The 22,037-nt window shown below is 58.0% G+C and overlaps 1 protein-coding gene across 14 annotated transcripts in view; it reads right to left on the bottom strand.

The window, feature by feature from the left end:
* The window catches only part of MAD1L1 (mitotic arrest deficient 1 like 1), a 315,585-nt gene that overhangs the window by 276,963 nt on the left and 16,585 nt on the right, over positions 1–22,037 (bottom strand). Inside the window, exons 1-2 of one of the 14 annotated variants that reach the window (XM_054507734.2) lie at positions 18,752–20,086; positions 18,337–18,545 (exon numbers count right to left, since the gene is read on the bottom strand). The exons of 11 other annotated variants lie outside the window; for them this stretch is intronic. In XM_054507734.2, coding sequence (XP_054363709.1) covers positions 18,337–18,389 — 53 coding nt within the window. In that variant the 5' untranslated portion in view covers positions 18,390–18,545; positions 18,752–20,086. Of the gene's footprint in view, positions 1–18,336; positions 20,087–22,037 lie in introns of those variants that run through there. 2 more of the 14 variants (XM_054507735.2, XM_054507733.2) reach the window with 2 other exon arrangements.

Raw genomic sequence — 22,037 nt, 5'->3', positions numbered from 1 at the left:
GCAGTCCTTATCAAAGTTCCAATAATGTTTTTTGCAGAAACAAAAAAGTCAATCCTAAAATTTGTGTGAAATCTCAAGGGACCCAGAATAGTCAAAACAATATTGGGAGAAGGGGCAGGGCTCACACTTTCTGATTTGACAGCTTATCACAAAGCACAATAATCGAAACGAAGTGGCATAAAAAGCAGACAGGCACACTCTGCACACTCATGGAATAGAACAGGGACCCAGAAATAAACCCTTGCACATCCGGGTCAAATGATTTTCAACAGGGTGCCAAGACCATTCAGTGTTTCGGGAAAGGTGCTGGGACACTTGACTTCCACAGGAAAGGAAGGGTTCTGGACCCCTACTGCAGATGAGGTACAAAAATAAATTCAAAATGGATCACAGGCCTCCACGTAAAAGCTTAAACAGTAAGACTTAGAAGGAAACACGGGGGATGCTTGCAGACCCTGGGCTTGGCAAGGACTTCTTGGGGATGACATCAGAGCACAGGTAACAAAGAGAAACAGAGAAGTTGGGCTCAGGCAAAATTTAACACTTCTGGGGGCGCCTGGGTGGCTCAGATGGTTAAGCGTCTGCCTTCAGCTCAGGTCATAATCTCAGGGTCCTGGGATCGAGTCCCGCATCAGGCTCCCTGCTCCTTGGGAGCCTGCTTCTCCCTCTGCCTTTCTCTCTCGCTCTGTCTCTCATGAATTAAAAAAAAAAAAAAATTAACACTTCTGTATGTGGGACACTAGCAGGAGAGCAGAGGGGATAAAGTACCTGCAGACCCCAGGATCTGATAAGGTCTACCACCCAGAATACACAAAGAATCCTCACAGCTCAGCATCAAGAAAACCCGAGAAAGACATGACAAAGGACCGAACAGACATGTCCTCAAAGACGCACGAACAGCCAACAAGCACATGAAAAGACGCTCAGCATCACTCAGCACTAGGAACCTGGAGATCAAAACCACGAGATGCCACTTCACACCCATTAGGGTGCTTACCATCAAAATAAACCAAAAAAATAACAAAAAAGTGAAATAAGCAAAAGCAAACAAATAGGTGTTGGCAAGAAGATAGAGAACTGGAACCTGTGCTCTGCTGGTGGGAATGTAAAATGGGGCAGAAACTGAGGAACTCAATCTGGTGATCTGTCAAAAAAGTAACACAGAGTTACCACAGGATCCGGCAATTCCACTGCTGGGTACAAACCCGAAGAACTGGCAGCGGAGTCTAGAAGAGGCATCTGTACACCACGTGCAAAGCCGCATTATTCACAAGAGCCACAAGGTGGAAGGAAGCAACCCAAGTGTCCACTGTCAGAGGAACAAACAAGCTGTGGTCCATGCACAAGGGATGAATTCTTCAGCCTTAACAAGGAAGGAGACTCTGGCACCGCGACCACTGGGGTGAACCGTGAAGACAGCAGGCTCAGTACAATAAGCCAGTGACTAAAGGACAAACACTGTGTGAGGACCTGTGCGAGGTCCCCAGAGGCGCCCAAGTCACGGGACAGAGAGCAGACGGTGGTGCTGGGGGCCGGGGGCGGGGAAGGGGAGCAAGGGTTTCACGGGCACAGAGTTCGGGTTTGGGAAGAGGAGGAAGTCCTGGAGACGGTGGTGATGGCTGCACAACGATGTGAATGCCGGAGAACTGTAGGCTTTCAAATGCTTACCACGGTACGTTTGATGTTACGCATATTTTACCACAATAAAAAAAGAAGAAAGAAAAAACTATAACTTGTTCGGGAATTGTAGCAAAGAAGAACATCCACAACTATCTTAAAACCCTGTTACCTTACGCCTCCCGTGGCTGTGGGTTCGCAGGTGCTTGGGCACACCGGGGGCAGGACGTACCCTCGTGCGGCCCCAGCTAAGGACTGTCCGGGGCTAACAGAGCAGATGGACGTGTAGCAAACACATACAGTTACGTTAACTATAAAGTACGTAGCATCTTAACTACAAAATCGTTCTACAAACTTATAAAAGCATGAAGAATATAATCATATACTACATATATATGTATATCCTTCCCCCCCCAGCGACCCCAAGGAAACACCACCTGTAACAATACCTAAGTGCACACAGACAAGGTTATTCATTACGGCATTATTTACAATTGCCAAGTATCAGAAACGACCTAAATATCTAAGCACAGGAGATTGGCTGGATAAAATGGTGCCCGCACACAAGGGAGTTCTAGGTCACTACAAAAAGAGAGAAGAATATCAATATAAACTGATCGTGCAGTGACTTTCGAGAGATATCATTACATGGAACAAGCAAAGTACCAAAGAGTACACACAGCAATGCTACCTTTTGTGTGACAGAAGGGGAAAAGAAAACATACATATTCCTATTCATTATAAAAAGTAACACAAGAAGGATACACCAGGAAAAATAAATAAAATAGGTTACTTCCAAGGGAAGGGAAGACTGGAACAGGATGGGTACAGGATGGAAAACACTTCTTTGGATTTGCCTATGTATCGTTTTGACGGTCTAAAACATTATTAATGTTCTGTACATTCAAAAAATCAAATTAAATAAGAATGGAAATGAAAAAATAGCTACAGATAAAAAGCAAATTGAGAAAGTAACCCTTACTGAGACTTCAAATGAGTATAATAACCACTCAGGAGTAAAAAGGAGGGAAGGAGAGGAAGGAGAGGAAGGAGGGAGGGAGGGAACAGAGGAGGAAGGAGCAGATGGAGGGAGGAGGGGGGAGCAGAGGAGGGGGAGGAGGGGGCGGAGGGGGAGAGAGGGAGTAGAGGAGGAGGAGAGGACGGGGAGGGGGAGGGGGGAGAGGAGAAGGGGAGGAGCGGGGAGAGGGCGACTAAGCAGAGGAGGGGAGAGGAGGGGGAGAGAAGGAGCAGAGGAGGGGGAGAGGAGGAGGAGAGGGAGGAGAGGGAGAGAGGGAGCAGAGGAGGGAGGAGAGGAGGGGGAAGGAGGGGGAAGGAGGGGGCGGAGGGGAGAGGAGAAGGGGAGGAGGGGGAGAGGTGGAGGGAGAGGAGGAGGGGGAGAGGAGGAGGGGGAGCAGAGGAGGGGGGAGAGGAGGAGGAGAGGAGGAGAGGGAGGAGGGGCAGGGAGGATAGAGAAGGGGGAAGGAGTTCCTGTAGCCTCAGTGTTCTCTCCAGATGCCATGGAGTCCACAGAACTTCCTTTGGGGAATACAGCACAAAAAGTGAGTCACAAACCACAATAAAACCCATTTCCAAACTTTAGAGTTAACACACTGAACACTGTAATTCAGAATTTGGGGTTAAATGTTTTGCAAAATTCATTTCCATAAACATGTTAATTTTTCTGTGCTGTCACAATTAAAGTTCTTTTTTTTTTCTTTTTAAAGATTTTATTTGAGAGCGAGCAAGCGCAGGAGCAGGGGGAGGGGCAGAGGGAGAAGCAGACTCCCCGCTGAGCAAGGAGCCCGAAGGGACTCAATCCCAGGACCCCGAGATTATGATCTAAGCCGAAGGCAGACGCTTCACCGACTGAGCCACTCAGGCGCCCCTAAAGTTGCTCTTTTTAGCCACTAGAATGATTTCTCTTTGTTTCTGATTTTGTCCATCACATAAACAGACGGTGTTCGGAGATGCCACCTTGGCTCCCCACGACCCCGCCTCCCAGAATCCACGCTGTGCTCACCCCCCCGCCTTCAGGGTGGACTCACTTCCCGGGAAGAAGCCGGGGAAGCGATGGACGGCCCCTCCGTGACCAGGTCACGGGAACGGCGTCAGTCTCGCTCTGCTCGCCGACCGGGAGGGTCTGGCTGCCTGCCATACAATGCCCTACGGAGAGGCCGCGTGCCAGCAAACTGAGCGCTGCCCACACACACATGAGCAGGGAAGCCTGGAGATGACCACCGGCTCGGCAGAGGCCCGGAGCCGGGCCAGATGTGTGACCCACAGGGACTTGAGATGAGACATGCTCTTGTTCAAGCTGCTGAGCTGCGGGGCAGTCAGGGACCAGTACGCATCTGTCCTCTCTAGTCTCCTCCAGAACCCAGGGAGGAGGGGCTCTGAGCTCCACGCCACAGGCGGGGACCTCGGTGCAGCAAAGGCGGCCGCTTCATCAGGGGCAGGCTGCAATCCGCCATCAGGCCTACACGTCCGGCTCCCCACCGTCTCACTGTCCAGCACGGCCTAAAGTGGTTTCCAAGAGGTCAAGTTCAAAAGAGCCCAGCCAATGGGACCCTCTCCGGTGTTTCTCAGGCTGCACTGCAGCCCCTACAGAGACCCTTCCGCCGCCCTCCCCCCGCAGAGCCATTCATAAAGCGCATACAAGTTCTCCCCCTAGGAACTAAAGCAAAAATAGAAAAAACAGAAAGAAAAAAAAAAAAAAAGGCTTGGGTCTTGGCAGTTAGGTCCAGCTTGGACCCTCCTCTAAAATCTGAAACCGGTGGGACACCCTACCGATCCACTGTACCTCAGACAGAGGTCAAACTGATGGGCCCTCCCAAGAGCCAGGGGCACGGGGGACGGTCTGCGGACAGGACACACATAAGGCCCAGAGGGGACCGTGGCTACAACGTGGCTTTGTGGGAGGGAGGCAGGAGGCACGTCCGGAACGCAGGCTGTGCCCAGGCCACCGACCCAAGCTGTGCATTGGTGATGTCCCAGATATGGCTAAGCCCAGGCAGTGATTTCAAAAGCAGGCAGTTTTACATAAAGACTCCCAATCCCTGCTTCTTGTGAACGTGTGGAATCCCGCCCAGCACCCACACACCTTCGCAGGGCAACCATGAGCACGGCCGGCCCTGCCGGGCAGCACGACACTCTGCCTCGCTCGCCCCGGCTCACGCCTCCGTCCCATCACCAGGGCCTTGTGTGCAGGTGATGGACCCACTGTGGCCCCAGCCCCGTGGGGCACTGTTCACAGACACAGAACACAGAGGGAAGGGCCAGCCTGCGGGGACAGGCGGGGACGCCGGCCCTTACACACAGAGCCCCTGAAGGTGCACGCTGCCACGAGGAAGTCAGGGCAGGTGCTGCAAGTCCCAGCACTCACAGGAAACCACGCTTTCTGAAACACTGGGGTTTCTCAAAGAATAAGGAGGTAGCCTCTGAAAATCCCTGGGGATTGTGAAGTGTGTTTGGTTTTTTTGTTTTTTAATAGTATGCACGTAATCCAGAATTAGGAGGGGATTATCAGCCATAAATCCATAGTTGGGGCTGAACGGGGAGGCTGTCAGAGGCTGCGGTTCCCCCGCCCCATCCTCCTCTCCGCGGTAAGAGCTCTGAGGTCAGGGAGGCAGCTCGGGGGCACACGTGCACCCTGCAGGCCGGCCACCACCCACATAGGCCGGGCAGCACACGACAGAGCGGGCGGAGAGGACGCTTGGACTCCTCGGGAGCAGGTTCTCCAAGGAAGAAAGTTTACAACAGATTCTGAGAAAGAGCGGGGAGAAGGGGAGCTTTTCTCCCCCACCTGCCTTGCTCCTGAACGAGCGTCATGCCCCAAGGAAATGACAGAAAAGATGTCATTAATAAATGATTTCAACTTTCTTTTCAATGGTGCTGAAAAGTATATGCAAATCCATCCATAATTACGTTTAAAAATTCCATTTCATGGGATAATCAGACTTCAAAAAACTCAATTTTAGTTTTAATCAGATTTTAACAAGGATATTAAATCCATTTCGTTTAGAAAAGGGGAAAAAAATGTGAATTTAACACAAAATGTATTCAAGCTTAGCCCCGGGAGATAATTAAATAAAATTAATTTGGCAAGGGTTGTCAGTAAACGGAAGCTCTCCAAACTGAGGTTCAGGCATCTGATGGAAACAAAAGCAACGCCCTGCTGTACAGACAGACACACGGCTCATGTCCCCTGGGGGGGGGGGGGGGGCGGGAGCCTATCCTGGAGACGAGGTACAAGGAAGGGGAGCCCTGGAGACTCCCGGGGTCCAGGCGGAGGCCGGCAGTGCCCGGGGGGCGGGGGGGCCTCACGGCCCACGGTGTCCAGCCATCAAGTGGCTGAGACACAGTGCCCAGCCCGGGTCCGGTGGCCCACCACCGTCCTTGCAGGAGGGCATCCGCTCCCTGAACAGGTGGAGCCTCCTGCCCTGGCCCTCAAGACAGCTTCCCTCTCAGCACCCGGTACCGTGACCGTGCTTTGCGGGGTGGCGGCGCAGGGACCACGCTGACTTGGTTCTCTGCATGCCGCGATCACTCGGCAAATAGCTGCTGCCTGGAACAGAGAGCAGGCATGACAGACACAAGCAGGGCTCAGCCCAGGCCCCCCAAGAAGGCCTCCCCGTACAAGGTGCACACCAGCCAGTGCGGACCCGTGACTGAGGCGCCCCAATCCTGCGCTAGGTTCACTCCCACTAACTACCTCCAAACAAGCTCACATCCCGAAACCGGATTCTCCCAGAGCAGAAACGAGGAGGAAGAACTTACCAGGCTCCTTAGGGAAAGGAGCGAGCAGGGCTGCGAGCCGACTGGCCAGCCTCGCAGCCCGAAGCAGGGTTCAGCACCTGCCGGCCCACCACCTGTTTCAGTAAAATCGTATTTCCCTGGGGCACGGCCGCACCCACTCACTCACATCCTGTCCCGGCAGCTTTCCCACAGGCCAACCCACAGTCCGGCTTTTGTCCCGGGGCGTCCTAGCATTAGCACAGAAGCCCCACGTCCCGTGCCACCCTATGCAGCCCCCAGCCCGTGCTGTGCTGCAGAGGTGAGGACCTGCAGCTCAGGCCTGTGGGGCCAAAGCCCTAAGCATTTACTACCTGGCGCTTTACTGTAAAAGCTTGCAGCCTCTAGCCTAATCCAGCCCCTCACAGGCACCCACTCCTCAGTCAAGAAAACTCAGAAAAGCAGCCTGGCAAACGGGCAAAACAGGAGAAAGCCCACCTTCTACCATGGCGGTCTCTGTGCCAGGTGGGAGATGGGTCGAGCGGGGAAGGGGAGTGGGAGGCGCAGGGATGACGGGCACAGCACGGGGAACGTGGCCGTCGCGGCCCTGCGTGGGGACCGACGCAGCTCGCTTTAGGCGCGCAGGGAGCAAGAACAGTCGCACGCAATCGCTATGCTGCACACGTTAGACCAGTGTCACGCTGTGTCAGCTGAGCTTCCAGACTCAAGCCGAGTGGTGGCCCCTCTGGGACACACAGGACACTGCGGCGGAGCTCTAGTAAACAGCAGAAGATGCCCCAGCTAACGGAAACGCCAGGAAGAGCTCCTAGCTATTCCTCTCGACTCTGCAAACTAGCGAAAAACCAACTCGGACCCTCCTCCTCAAGCCCAGAAAGAACGGAGACCCGTGTGCGACGCCGGACCCACTCTCAGCGACGAGTGGGACGGCAATCCCTGGGAAGGGCAGCAAGCCTCCGCCCCACGGGAGAGGCGGAGCCACAGAACAAACGGGAGGACAGAGACGTGTGTGTCTGACCGGCCTCCACACAGACTCAGGAACAACTCCCACCAGTTAATCAAACGAGGAGGAAGCCTGCCCTACCCCCGCCTTGCTGTGGGAGGACGGCTTGGTTCCACGGAACTGACAGCAGTTTGCGCGTAGTAAAAAATTCCCTGCTAATCTTCTAACTCAGCCGCCTCTGAAAACAGAAGAGTGCTGTATGCTGCCCCAAACGCTAAATCCTCCCCTCCCAAGTAATGACCATCTTCTTCGACCTCGCAGAGCCTCCCCCATCTGAAAAGCAAACCCCAGCGCCCGCCGGAAGGTGCTCGGCCCTGAGCAAAGGCAGGAGGTCAGCCCTCCAGCAGGCGGGCAGGCCTTCCTTGCCGAAGTTCGGCGGGGAGCCATCAGGCCTCAAAGAGCTGCTATGGGCTGATGGGCCGCACGCCCGCGTATGTGCGAGTGCTCCTCGGGCTAAGCGGATGGGCAGCACCCCAACAGAAGCCGGAGACGCCAGCAGCAGGCTGCTCGGCTCACAAAGACGCAGGATCCAGCCGCATGCACCACGCGGCCAGCCAGACGGATGGAGGTGCCGGAGGGCAGGGCCCACCACGCACGGCGACCAGCCAGGCAATGCAACAAGGGTAGCGCAAACTCGCGGCGTGACCTTGGCCGGCGAGCCCCCCGGAAGCTCTAATACCGCCTCTGCCAAGTGGGGATAACAGTGGGCAGCCTCATCCAGAGCTGGGGGAACGTGAACGAGACAGCAAGCACGAGCGGGCCCGGGCGGCCCCTCCGAGGAGACGGCTCCAGGGCGGCCCCAGCTACAACAGAGCCGTCCTGTCGGCAAGGCAAGCCCCTCTTCAGAGCAGGGCGCGTCTTTACACAAACAGGCTCTGCAGCCTCTTGTCGGCCGCCCACAAAAAACGTCTGGCCTTCTGCCCACCGACATTATTCAAATCCAGCAGAGATACGACCAAGGTTTGACTCCAACTACGTCAAACACCCCTGCAAAATGCTGCTGCACAAGTTCTCCTTCCGTTCGGTCTGAAACACTCTGTCCTCGTGCCCTGAGGGCAGGGCCGGGTTGCATGACCCCATCCCCAGAGCCAGCCTGATGTCCGCCAAACGACAGAAGCTCCAACAAACGTGCAAAGAGTGAACACGTGATTGACTTTTCCCAGAATTTAGTTCTGTCAATAGGTGATGGGGTCAGCAGGGAACAGGCACTTACCTGCAGAGAAAACAGCACCTCATTGGAAAGGACCTGGCCTGGAACTCGAGCCTCCACCTCAACTCTCGCTGCTGACCCCTGCTCACAGGCAGACTATCCCCCTGCACCCGAGGGGTTCCCCTGCCCCATGCCACAGGGCTTGGACACCTGTAGCCGGCCACCCAGCCACACAGACGTCTACCAGGCAGGATCTAGCCAAGGACCAAGGCCGTGTCTCAGAATTCAGGGAAGGAGAGGCCACAGAAAAGAAGTGCTTCCTACCACACAGCGGGTAATCCCCCCGCCACAGCAAGACTCAGAACACCTCGGGGAACTGATCCCTGCCACCTCGTGGGCCTCTGCCACGCCCCCACGCACTGGCCAGCAGCACCTGGATCCGAAGGACATCGAAGTTCACCAGGTCCCTCTGGCTTGAGTGGGTCTGCACAAGCCACTTCCCCTACAGGGAGAAAGCTCCCAGCCTCTCAGCTGAAGGCCAAGCACCACCTCTCCCAGGAGCCATGCCAGACGCACCGGCTGGCCCACTTCTGGGAGGACTCAGACACCTAGCACCCAGCACCAGCCAGACATACCTTAAATGCTCAGGCCACGTCCACACGTGGGCAGCAGGAAGAAGGGGAAATCTGTAAGACGCAGCATGAGGCAAGGGGAAGAAGACAGGCCTTGCTGTCAGGGGAGGGATCCAGCCTCGCCACCACGGAGATCGAGCAGGGCTCTGCCCACCCCCCTCCCCCATCTCTGCCTAACGGGATGGCTCGGGTCTCCAGTGAAACCAAGTACGTCAATCCCCGTCTTGCCAGCTGCCACGTAAGGCAGTCAGTGTTTAGGAAGGACTGACTCCCTGACCCCCTCAGAGCCTGCAGCAAACACTACTCTCTACCATCACCCAGCTCTGATTAAACCAGGCAGCTACCCAAGCCACTCAGACACTCTGCTTAGCACAGCTCCCCGATCACTGAGAACAAAGCCTGAAGAGCAACAAATTTGTTTTCTGTGTGTCGTTCAGTTAGGTCAGGCCCCCAGAGCCTCACAGAAACGACAGGTCTGCAACCCTGCTCGCTTCAGGGCCCTGAAGGTCAGCAACGGGCCCTCCGCTCACAGGACGGGTCCTGTTGGCCCGGCCCGCGTTCCAGAGGCTTCCAGCCACGTCTTCTTGGGCCCAGAGGCCCTCCACTAGCTCATGGGGGAAGGGGAGAGGCAAAGAGAGGCTCCCCATCAGATGATCCTGCAGTGCCTAGGAGATACGTGTGTCCCTCGGAAGCCCCTGCCTCCCGTGCTGCTGCAGAGCTGGCCAGACTGCCCCAGGGCTCGCAGACAGACACACAAGCGCGCACACACCAGTCCCCAGGACACCCCCCTCCCCCGAGACAGTCGCGGGAGCTGCAGGCTGAGAGCTGAGGCCAGTGCTTTCAACAGCACCGCAGGACACCAGCAGATCCCAGGTGTTTGCTAGAAGCACAGCACTCCACCGCGGGCCCATCACCTCCTCTCCCACGTTTGCAGGCGGAGGCCTCACCAGCATCACCGCCAACGCCCCACACCGTCTCACTGTGACCCGCCCCGACCCTGCTGGCATCGCTACCCTGCAAAGAGATAGCGGGGCAGCAGAACAGGCAAGGTCCCCGTGCAGACCGAGCATAGGCAGACCCAAGGGAAATTGCCGCCCCATCTCCCAGGATGTTCGGGGCCCGGCGTGTCCCGAGGTATGCTCGCGCCACAGGCACAGCCCCCTCAGCGGGGACAGGGATGGACCAGCGCTGCTGACTACCACATGCCAATCGCTCTGCCCATCGATGGCCAGCTGCCATCCCTGTTCTGTAAATGAGGACGCCGAGACCCAGGCAAGCCCGCAAGCAGCCTCCACTGCACAGCCTTCCCGCCAGGGAGACGCCCCGGTCCCCGGGCATCTGCTGTTCCTGACCCACAGCTGCTCCCATGGCCGGCGTGGCCAGAGGAAAGGGAGCCCGAGTGAGCCCTCAAATCCAGAGCTGTGCACGTGACGCTTCCCCCTGGCTATCTCCGGGGAGCTTCCCCGTGGCTACTTCTGGGGCCCTTCAAAAGCACACGCCCTCCACAGAGTCCACAGCCCTCCCTTCCTAAGAGCCAAACCCCATGCCCGCCTCTGCCCCATCTGCCTGCACCCTCCCTCCCAGCCCCCCATCCAGGCCGGTAACCTCCTGTCTTGGGTGCCGAGCGCGTCTCCCGGTCTCTGTCCCTGTGGCACTCCTGCTCCACACCGGAGCCAGGGACTGGCTCAGCGTACAAAGCGGACCTGTCGTGGCCGGCGGTCCTTCCCAGCCCTTGGCCTGCTCAGCAGCCCGTGGCCTCTGTCCTGCGCTGCACACTCACCCTCACCTTCAGCGGTCACCCCAAGCCTGCCTTGCCGCCTCCCACGGCACTCCTCCCCTGGGCCAGCCCCTCCCCCAAGGCTCCCCGAATGCAGGAACCACGGTCCTAGGGCCGGCTGCCCCTGCGTGCTGTCTGTGCTGTCCTTGGAGGCGAGGAGCGTGTGCGAGGGAGGCTACACCCAGCACACAAACAAGCCACCACGCACTCTGCCCACGGGCTCCCCAAGACCAGCGTGACAGGAGGAACACTGGGGATCCTCGGCAAGGACAACCTGCAGCCTCAGAGCCCCATCATCAATTAACACAGACTGACACGGTCCAGGAGGACAGCTTCCAACAAGAGCTTCGGTGGTCCTTCCCCAGGCAAGAGATCGATAAAGCACTTGGAACCACTGGCCAGTAAAAACAGACTCCCTGAGTACAGGCCTCGTTACGTGGAGTTAATGAAAATCTAGAGCAAGCGTCCGGAACAGGCTCATCTCCTCCGTGGTGGAGGGACTCAAAAGATTAAGGGTGGAGGAAAGGCACCTGGTCCAGTGACCCCCGTGTGCACTGTCCCCAGCCCCCCAGAGTCCTGCGCTCCTGTAATGACCCACCGGCGAGTCACAGCTGCCCGCAGCCCTCCCAGTCATCACGGAACCTGAGGGCGGCCTCGGGGACCCCCAAGCTCTGCCGAGAGGACAGCCTCCCGGCCGTCCCTTGATGCACGACCTCCGCACGAGGAAGCATCAGGTGCCTTTGAGAAACCGGGCTCTCAGCGAGCTGCGCACCAGGGCGTCTGATACGGCATCCAGCGCTCACGCCACGAGGCCCCCAGAGCCAGCTGCACCAGCAGCCTCCGGGGAGGGGGCCACCGGCTGGCGGCGCGGAAGGAGAACCCGCCCCGTCCACCCCTCACGTCCTCTGAACGCTGAGCCACGTGAGCACACGGCTTGTTCACACGGGGTCTCCAGTCCCTCAGGATCTGAAATCACACCAGCTGCCCCACAGCGGTTTCCCAAAGGCCACAGAAAACACCGACCCCACTTCCCCCGCCCTGAGGCATCAGCATCTGGGCCCGGAGCTGCCTGGCATCCCCGCCACGTTACTGCCCACCACCACGGACACATGTGCCCTCAAGGACCCCGCTCATGGCAGCAGAGGAAGCTCAAGCCAACAACCTCCTAACAAACGGAAGAGCAGGACGCAGACACGGGTGAAAAACCAGCCAGTCTCAAGGGGCACCAACCTGGCGCGTCCTCCCCCCGAGTACGATGCCTGCCACACGAGGCAGACCGGGGAGCACGGGCGGACACGGCCAGCTCTCCTGCCCCGAAGGCAGCACGGGCTCTCCGCCGGCTCGGCCTGAACGCGCCGCTGGGGCGAAGCCAGCAGCCCCCCCACCGCCTCCCACTCGGCGCTCGGCTCCAGCTCCCGACATGAGCACAGCATCCTTTCGTGCGCCCACCTCCTCGAGGGCAGCCGGCCGCTTCCAGAACGGAGGCGGTCCCCTGCACACGCCACGCGCCGGGCCCTCTCCAGGTGGGCCGCAGACCTGGAGCCTGGACCCCTGGCACCCAGAGGAGGCCGAGAAGCACAGGAGAACGCGGCGAAGAAGCGGCGGCAACTTCTTCAAACCTTCTTTAGAGGACACCGCGAATGTGTGCAGAGTAACCGCTACCAGCCGCCCGTTTCTCTCATCTGCCACCCGCCGTCCACCCCCAGCTCAATTGGTTTTACACCTATTTTATTCCGTAAGTTATTCCTCAAAACAACTGTACCTAAGGCCTGGGTCACAGCACACTGAGGTGCACATGGGTCCGTGACCACATCCCTATCGAGACACAGCACCCCCCCACTCCCTGGGGGGCTCTGGCCAGTCCCTCCCCAACCAAGCCCTCAACAACTTCAGGCAACCACCGTGCCGCAGGTTTGGGGACATAGTTTTGCCTGTTCTAAAACAATTTTTTAAAATTTCCATCGCTTTCTCTTCCATTCCTCCTTGATTTGCGTAGGTCTCCAACGAAATGCTATTCACGGAAGGCCGTCTGACAGCCAACCTCGCCATTTACGTACGTCAGACCACCATCTGGATCCCCAGCCCCCGTCCAGGCCTGCATGTCACTGCGGTCACCGGCCCAGGAGTCCCCACACTTGGAGGAGAAATGAGCGCTAACAGCCCTCAGCCACTGGGTGGTTCTTATCCCACAGACACAGGACTCCCCCTTTCCGTGGACTTCTGGGCGCCTCCAGGTACCGGAGCAAGGGAGGCAGCGGGGCCTAGGGCGGCTTTTCGGTGCACCTCTCACCCTCGGCTTCCTCTCTCTGCCCTCTGCACTCGCTCCCTCCACACACCTGGATGCGTGCACACACAGGGACACCTCTGCACTCCATTAGACTGACCCGAATTAGCTTTCAAGTGAGAGAAAGTAAAAATGACAGAGGAATGAGATCTCTCCAAGCAGTTTCCCCACATAGGAGAGCGAGCGGGTAGCTCTCCTGGCACCTACCCCACATCCTACTCTAGGAGCCGGGTGGAAGGAGAGCGGGAAATCTGCAAGGATCGTCTGCACGTGTGCCCCCATGGGCCCCGTGCGCCAGGTCAGAAGGCACCGTGCCGTCTCCTACTCCGCCCTCCCTGGCTTCTGCCAGCCAGCCTGGCTCTCTGCAGGTAAGGGCCACGACAGCCCCAAGCCAAATCGCTGCCTGAGCAGTTGGCCTGTTCGCAAGCCCCGAGGCCCAGACTAGCAAGAGCCAGCCATTCCGAAGCCAGACACGCCAGATGGCCCGAGAGCACATGTGAAGGCCTCCTCCTGGGCTGGCAGAACAGCCGCCGTCTGGAGCACGCGGTCTTCAACACAGGGTTCGGAATGCTAGACACAAAGTGCGGGCACGTCTCCCACCCCTCTGCCACATCGTGCCATCGTGTGACTCACTGAGAAGTGCAGAGACACTTGCTTTCAGCAGCCACGGACCCGCCGTGCCCTCGAGCACGAGCCTGCACACAGTCCACGAGCATGGACCACCTGGTGGGGCAAGAAAACCAGGCTCCTGCCTGGAAGGGCCACTAATTCCAAGCCCCAGAACAGGTGTTCCAAGGTGCCAGCCACATGGAGGATGCCATGCCCAGTTTGCAGACAGACAGCCCTCACTGCCCCGACCAACAGAGGAAAGGCAACCGTCCCCCTCACGGTGCCCCAAGCTGTGCGGGGGTGGGGGCAGGAAGAACCACTGACTAGGGCCCCACTCCTGCCCAAGGGTCTCCACCTCTGCCCTCCGCCACTCACCAGCCCAGGGTGGACCCAAGGCAGGTCAAGCGAGGAAGAGCAAGGGATCTGGAACAATGCCTCCAGGTCGCACCTCCGCCCTGTGCAGACTCTGATCCAGCAGCACCGAAACCTAGGGGGTGGCCACCGACGCCCACCTCCACCCCAGTGGATACCCCAGCACCTCCCCACGCTGGTGCTCACCTCTCCCTGCAGCTGGGGCGCCACTCTCCCCCTTCCCCGGCTTCCTCCCCATCCTCAGGACTCCCACCCAGGAGTGCACAGGTTCTGTGCTTGGTCCCCATGACCCCCAGGGCCTGAAGCCCGAGCGGCGCCAGAGACGCAGCGTGTGAGGTGCGGAGGTACGCCTTGGCACGCTCGCTGTCCCTGAGATGCCCAAAGGCAGACGACACAGCTGAGGACAAGGGGGGTCCAGGCTTTGCACGGGTAACAGTGTGAGCCCCGCTGAAGAAACACCGCAGCAAAGCACCATCACCTGGCCCCGTGCTGAGCGGCGTCCGTCCTTTAAAGGATACTTCCGCTTGCCTTTAAGAACACAGACCTGTCCTCTTGCCGGGGCTCTGCTTCACGGACACATGGGCTCCCACTCAGCGCTCACCCAGTCGGCCACCCTCCAAGCCTCGGCCCCCCGCTCATGTTGGCAAAATCAGAGCCCGTGTCCCCGGGCAGCCACCCACGCCTGAGCACTGGGGTGTGGCCGCCGCCTCACCCTGGACTGGCAATTCAACACTGAGAGCCACCTGCTCTGCCCTTGAGCGGACAGGAGCCCTCTAGCTTCAGACACGAAGGACACTGACCGTGAGGAAGGACATCAGCACTCAAGGCCGCATGCACTTAACGGGGCGTGATCACTCCTCACAGCCACAAAGCTGACATCCGAGGCTGTCGGCTGAGGAAGCCCAGAGCTAATGCTGCCCGGGCACCCCCCACTCCCTTACCCCACGCCCGCTCCTTGCAGCCTACACAACACACTGGGCATCCGGAGGCCACGGGGTTGCTGGGAAAACAGGCAAGGCTACCCCAGAGGAGGCCTCCAGCTCTGCTGCTCACACTGCAGCCCCTCCCCACGTCCTCCCCACAACCCTTGCAGTGCAGCCCCCAGCACCTTCCCCCTGCCTGGGGATGGGGGGCCTGGGCACGGATGAGGGAAGGCCGGGTCCTCCCGCACCCCCAGAAGGAATTCAGTAAAGCCTCTCCAAGTCTGCAGCAACTGGACACGGAGATGCTCCTCTCTCTCCAACATAATCCCCTGAGAACCCAGCAGAGCCTAATTTCTCTAAATCCTTCTGCTATCTGGCTTTAGACTTTTTAAAACCAATTTAAAAGGAGATACAGAAGTAGAAGAACCGTATCTACAGAGCTGGAGAAAAGCCCTCCAACGCGCTTTGAGCACCGAGCAAGAAGTGCAGAACCACAGACGCGCTTCCATCTGGGACCAGCCTCGCCATCTGCGGGACCCGGGGCGAACACATGCAGGGGACAGCCCCTGAAGAGTTGGGCAGAGCTCCTCTGGGAGAGCACTTCCCTGTTTCCATTCCCCGCAGGAGAAGGCACGCAGAGACAAAGGGGCCAGGACTATGCCCGGACCGGGGCCGGCCCACCATCATGCATCCGGAAGTGCCACAGCTGGGCCCGCGGGGGAGCCGGACTGTCGGGGATACTGCTCCCTCCGCACCTCGCTGCACACACCCACTTCCAACAGCAGGCGCAGGCCAGTCTAAATCTCACTGGGGAGCCGGGGACGGCCAGAGGCTGCTCCCCAGGGCCCAGGACGGGGCTGTAGCTGAAGGACGGCAGTTGTCAGGAAGCTCTCCGCTACGCTTGTCTTCGAATTCCCCCTGGAACACAACAGCCTGAGTAACACGAGGCGTCCTGTCACCACAGCCAAGCAGGCCAGAAGAGGCCCCATCCTAAGTCACAACCCTAGACACGAATGCCCAGAAACAAAGCGGTTCTAACATCCTCACGCCTCCCTCGCCATTTATTAAATGGCACTGGCTGCCGTCACTCAGTGCTCACAAAGGCTGGCCACCCTCCAAGCCCCCAGAGCCTCTGAAGACAAGCCCCTGCTCTTATTTCACAAGACTGAAAACAGCAGACAGCCAGTAAAGAAATCAAACACGTCGAGGCAGAAAGAAGATGGGGGCTCAGGCACCAGGAGAACGAGCTGCTACTTGAGGCCAAGAGCAATCACGGGAGCGCCTGCTCCCACTATTGGCCCCACAGGGAGGCCCAGGGCTGTGATGGGCTCCGAAGTCTCTGGCCCCCGTCTGCACACCTCTGGGGGCCACCAGGGCTGGAACCCAGCACAGCACCAGGGCACAGGCCTGACGGAGTGCCGAGGGTGGGTGAAGGTGCCTCTCCGGGGCTGAGGTTCCAAGACAACAGCTCTCAGCAGACAAGTGAGTGAGCACAGGAACAACAGAAAGGTTCCAGGCTGAGGCCACAGAGGCGCTAGCATGGGAGGCCAGAAGGTGAAGCCTTGCCCTCCCTCCTCCTCCTCCAGAGCCGCAGGGGAAATCAAACCAAGACCGAGATGCCTGACAGCCCGGCTGCCCTCCCGAGCACCAGCATCGCCTCGTGTACTGACGGACCCAATACCCAGGTGATCGGAGGCGGCAATCACGGGAAGTATGGCCATTAAAGGGTCTGGGTCGGTCGATGAGATGCTCTCTTAGAAGGAATCACGTGGGGCGCCTGGGTGGCTCAGTCGTTAAGCGTCTGCCTTCAGCTCAGGTCAGGATCCCAGGGTCCTGGGATCGAGCCCCGCATCGGGCTCCCTGCTCCCCGGGAAGCCTGCTTCTCCCTCTCCCTCTCCCACTCCCCCTGCTTGTGTTCCCTCTCTAGTTGTGTCTGTCAAATAAATAAAATCTTTAAAAAAAAAAAAAAAAAAAGAAGAAGGAATCACATGTTTGGCCTCACCCGCCAGGGGAGACTGGCCCCCAAGACCGGTCACCTGGCCAGCTGACAAGTGCTGCTGGGAAGCATCCCATCAGCACCTGGTTCCCGTGCTCACTGCAGGTGACAGGTCAGCAGTTTCAGGGGCGCGGCGGCCTCCCTGGCGCCGTCAATCCGTCAAACGTGCACGCTTCCTGACGGGCATTATGGCCTCCCAGCCAGACTGAAACCGGGCCAGATTCAGGCACAAACAGACAGGGGAAGGAGCCAAATCACAGAGGCGCACCCGCCACCAGCAAGCTATTTCCTCCATAAAATGAGGGGCTTGAGCCCAGAGGGCCTCAACATGCATTCCATGCCCATTAAAGAAGGCTCCCCAGTGGGAGCTGCTCCACACGCTGGTTAAAAGCCACCCCACGGGCGGTCCCCGCCCTCCTCGCTGCGCCAGGGCTGCACGGTGAGTCTCTGCCGAGACCTCTGAAAGCATACTGCCCACACTAAGTGATGCCACCGGTGTGCCAGGATGGAAACATACAGAATGTTTCTGGAGGGCAACTGAGCACCATCTGTCCATTTCAGACGCGGAGCTCTTTTGAGGTTAAAAAAAAAAAAACCTACTTCTAAGAATCTGTCCAACCAATAAGGCGCTGCTTCCACTGGAAGCAACCGAAGTGTCCATCACCAGGGGCCTGAGGTCACTCAGAGCTCGTGCACTCTACACAACACCGTACGGCCCTTCCGTTCAGTAGAGAGCTCGGTGCTGGCGCAGAAGGACCGATGGAAATCGAGCGACAAGATGTGCAGAATCCAGACGCAGCCCCGAGTCACAGGGGGCGAATACAGAGCTTGCCACGTGAGAATGTACCAGGCGGTGCCCAGACTGGGGGATCAGCTGCCCCCCTCTGCGGCAGCCCTGAGCCCCCTTCTCCGACAACTGCCCCCTGGGCACGAGAGCCACATGCCGGGGACCGGGCAGTGGTGACACTGGGCGAGGGCGATGGGGGCCTGAGGAGCCTAGGGGATGGGCCCCACCCAAACCGAAGGCTTTATAAAGCACACCTCAGCACCCCTCCGCAGCCTGCCACTGCCCACGGGCCGGCTTCACGGAGGTGGGGTGCACGACCAGCCGTGTGCGCACCCAAGCAGCTGCCGTGACGGCCAAAGGCACGTGGCCTCTGGCACACCGTCATGACCCCTCTCGCTCCAATCATGTTCCAACCCGAGACGTGAGGAGCCACTCACCTGCAGGCCACTACGGTCAGTTTTCCTTTGTTAAAACTCCAAATAAAGGGCATCGCATGGCATGGCCTCCAAGCATCCGGCGTCAGCAGGACTCCACGTGCGCACAGCAGTCCGGCCCGCCCCGCAGACACGCCACGCTCCGTGAACCCGCGCCCCTGCTGACAGACACGCCCGCTGTTTCCACGCTTCGGCTGTTAGGAATCAGGCCACTGGGAACATTTAGGGACAGGTCTTTGTGAGGTTACATTTCCATTTCTCTTGGCTAAGCACCCAGGATGCAACTGCCGGGTCCTGTCATAAACATGCAGGAAGCTGCCAAACGGTCTCCCAAGTGCCGAGCTGCCCTCCCCTCGCCCCTGCAGCGAACGCACGCCGTCGCTGCTCACATAGCCGGGGCATCTCATGGCACCTTCACCTGCACCCCGGAACGACAATGATGCGGAACGTGCGTCACGTTCTTATTCCCGTCCGCGGACCCTCTTCTGTAAAGTTTTCTGTTAGACGTCTTCTGCCCAGCTTTAAAAACTGGCCATTGTCTTCTTCACTTGGAAGAATTCTTCACAAATCCTGGATAGGAATCTTCCGTCAGGCCTATGTACGCACTGCAAATACTTTCTCCCTCCTAGAAGAGGGTCTGCCTCTTCTTTGTCTTAATTGTTCTTTCCAAGAGCAAAGGTATTTTTTCATTTTGGGGAACTCTAAGTTACCAATTTTCTGCATTTTTGGTTCATGCTTTTGTGTCCTAACCTTCCAGAAGTCTGGGTTTTCACCCCAGGTAGGTGCCCGCCCACTGGTTCAATGCTGGAACGGTAAGACACGAAAACACGCACCTGACCATACAGACATCCTAACGCATCAGCACCGTTTGTGGAAGACTGACTCTCCTGCTGAATTATCTCATCTCCACAGAAACCAACAGACTCTATGTTCTTGAATTATTCCTGAACTTCCTAGTCTTTTCCATTGACATATACGTCTATCCTTAACGCCATTACCACACAGCCTTGACTGATACGGTTTACAGCGTGTCTTGAAATCAACCTCTGTAAGCCCTTGGTTTTTTTTCAAAAACAAGTCTACAAAATTTCAGGATCAGTCTGTTGGTTTCTACCAAAAAAGCCTGCTGGGACTTTGGCTGGGATTGCACTGGATGTATGGACCAATTTTAGCAAACTGGCATCTCAACAACATGAACTCCTCCAATCTGCGAGCACGGTATCTCTCAGGAAGAACTTACACTTGACAACATACAGATTTTCGTCGAATTTATCCCCAAGTATTTCACGATTCTGAGGCTACAGTCAGGGGCGTGTACTTCCAATTGCTGGCTGCCAGTACGCAGAAATTCAGTCCGCCTTTGTGTGTTGTCTTTGTAACCGGGGGCCTGTCAGACTTACCGATTCCAAATGGCTCTTTACAGAGTCCTTGGGATTTCCTATGCGGATGATTGTCTTGTCTCGAACCAGAGGCAGCTTTTCTTCCTTCCAGCTGCACGCCTTTCTTCCTCTCTCCCACCTCTGCCCTGGCCCGCACCACCACCGCCACCGACGAGGACTGGGGAGAGGGCTTGCAAGCTGCAGGGCTCGCAGGCGCCGCGCCTGAGGGGCCCCTTCCACTCCAGCTTTGCTCAGAGGTCTTCCTCGCGCAAGGGTGTTGAGCTCTCACTAATGCTTCTGCGTCTATGGAGATGGTCACGTGTGTTCCCCTCTATTAAAGTAGTCACACGAACCAGTGCTCTGAGGGGAGGCACCCTTATGTTGCTGCAGGTGCTCCCTTCTGCTCCGTCTGCCCCCACCCCCTCCCGCCCCTCTGTTAGTCCTTCTCCGGTGCCCCAGACAGTCACATCCAGGCTGACACCGACACAGAGAGTCAGCACCTTCAAATCCTTCCCCACCAGGCCACGCTCCCAGGGCAAAGCTGTCCGTACCCGGGCACTCTCTGTGGGCTGCTGCTGAGTTCCTCACTCAGCTTTCAAAGCCCTGGGATGAGGACATCCAAGAACCACACCCACGCACCCTCCTCCACACTGCAGCCTCCCCCGGGTGCACGGCACCCCACCCAGCCTAGTGCAGCATCCCTCCCACCCAGGACTCTCCAAGTCCCAAGGCCCGACTGCCTCCAACCAGATGACCTGCATGCTGGAGACAGGTGTCCAGCAACGTCTGGGTAGACAGGCCTGCCTGGCAGGGGAGGAAATAGCCAAGGGCCTTCCCTACTAGTTTACACTGCCTGACCTGCCCCGTCCAACTCCACCCAACTCTCCTGACACCTCTGGGCTCCTCGGGGCCTGAGAAATCCCAAACTGAGAGAAGGGTGACAAGAGTCATGCCGTGTGAACTTCAAGGAGTTCTGGTCTCTCCACGTGTCAGACCTGCTCTCTGTTCCCAACCTCTGCAAGGCCACAGGGCCCTCGGAGAATCTGCGGAAAGCCACAGCCCTGCGCATGGAGGACAGCCCGTGCAGAGAATATCTGGTCTGAAACACCAGAAACTCAGAGACTGCAGGTATTTAAGGATCACAAAGAGGCTGGTCAAGAACAGAGTGGGTGTGGGACAGCCAGCGGGGGCCGGCCAGCCGCCCCCAGGTGCACAGGACCGTAAGGCCACAGACCCCACAGCCCTGCTCCTCTGGGCCGCGGCCATAGCACACGAGTCCCACACAGAGCAGCAGAGGACCAGGAGGAGCCGCAGGCTGCAGGTGTGGGGCCCGAAACCCACGGGACCCCACTGCTCTAGAGGTGCAGGGATCAGGATCACGGGGGAGGGGGTGCCACCTAGCGGCAGCAGCCCTCAAAGCCCAGGAGACCTGCGACGCGGGCCAGGGCCTGCAGTCACAACACACGCCAAGTGACATGCCTTCAGTCCCAAGGTGACAGCAACACTTTGGCCTCAAGGCCAAGAGACTCGAGCCCGCCGGGTCAAAAGGCCCTCCCTGCCCCTCCAGCTCCTACTTGGAGGGCATCTGCTGGACTCCAACCCACGGCCATCTCCCAGAGCTGGCTGATAACGCTTTGGGGGGGGGGGCGGGCCCCCGAACCAGGACACACCCACACACGAACATGTTTCCATGGGGAGGAAGCAATGTTCTAAAAAGCCCTTCCACGAACAGATGTGGAAGATGAGGCACAAGCCACCCACCCAACACATGAGGGCCAAGCTGGGGCCAGACACACCTCTAGCCCTTGGTGAGTAGGGTCTGAGCCAGGCCTCTCGTCCCCTGCCACACTGAACATGGCCAGGCTGACAGAGGGCATCCATCCTGGACCACTCCAGGCAGACCCAGCCACCCAGACAGCAGTCTCAGAGCTCATGACCGGTGCTCACCCTTCCCTCCCACGCCCCTCCTGCAGGGACCCCAGCTTTTCCCTGTGCCCTGTTTCCCTCAGCACGTTTCCCACCCCCTATTCAATTTCACCAGATGTGGGCTCCTACAAGTCACCCTCCCTGCTCAGAAATCTCTAACTGCCCAAAACCTAGCAAAAAAAGGAGAGCCAAACTCCTCCTCACAGCACTCAAGGTCGTGCAAGACTCCAGTCCGGGGCCCGGCAGGCTGACCCACCGGGCCTGGGGAGTCTGCGTTCATACCCAACTCTCCACAGGGCTCTGGCAACAGGCCACACACCCATGTTACACTACACACATACTCGCTTCAGGGGGCGGAGTGGCCAGAGGCGAAGCCTGCCAATCACCCTACCGGGGACA

Source organism: Mirounga angustirostris, unplaced genomic scaffold, assembly GCF_029215605.1.
Source record: "Mirounga angustirostris isolate CCGP_5_RB_7025 unplaced genomic scaffold, mMirAng1.0.hap1 SCAF_5, whole genome shotgun sequence".
NCBI lineage: Eukaryota > Metazoa > Chordata > Mammalia > Carnivora > Phocidae > Mirounga > Mirounga angustirostris.
The sequence above is the reverse complement of the archived record's forward strand: the minus strand, read 5'-3'. Positions and strand labels throughout refer to the sequence as shown.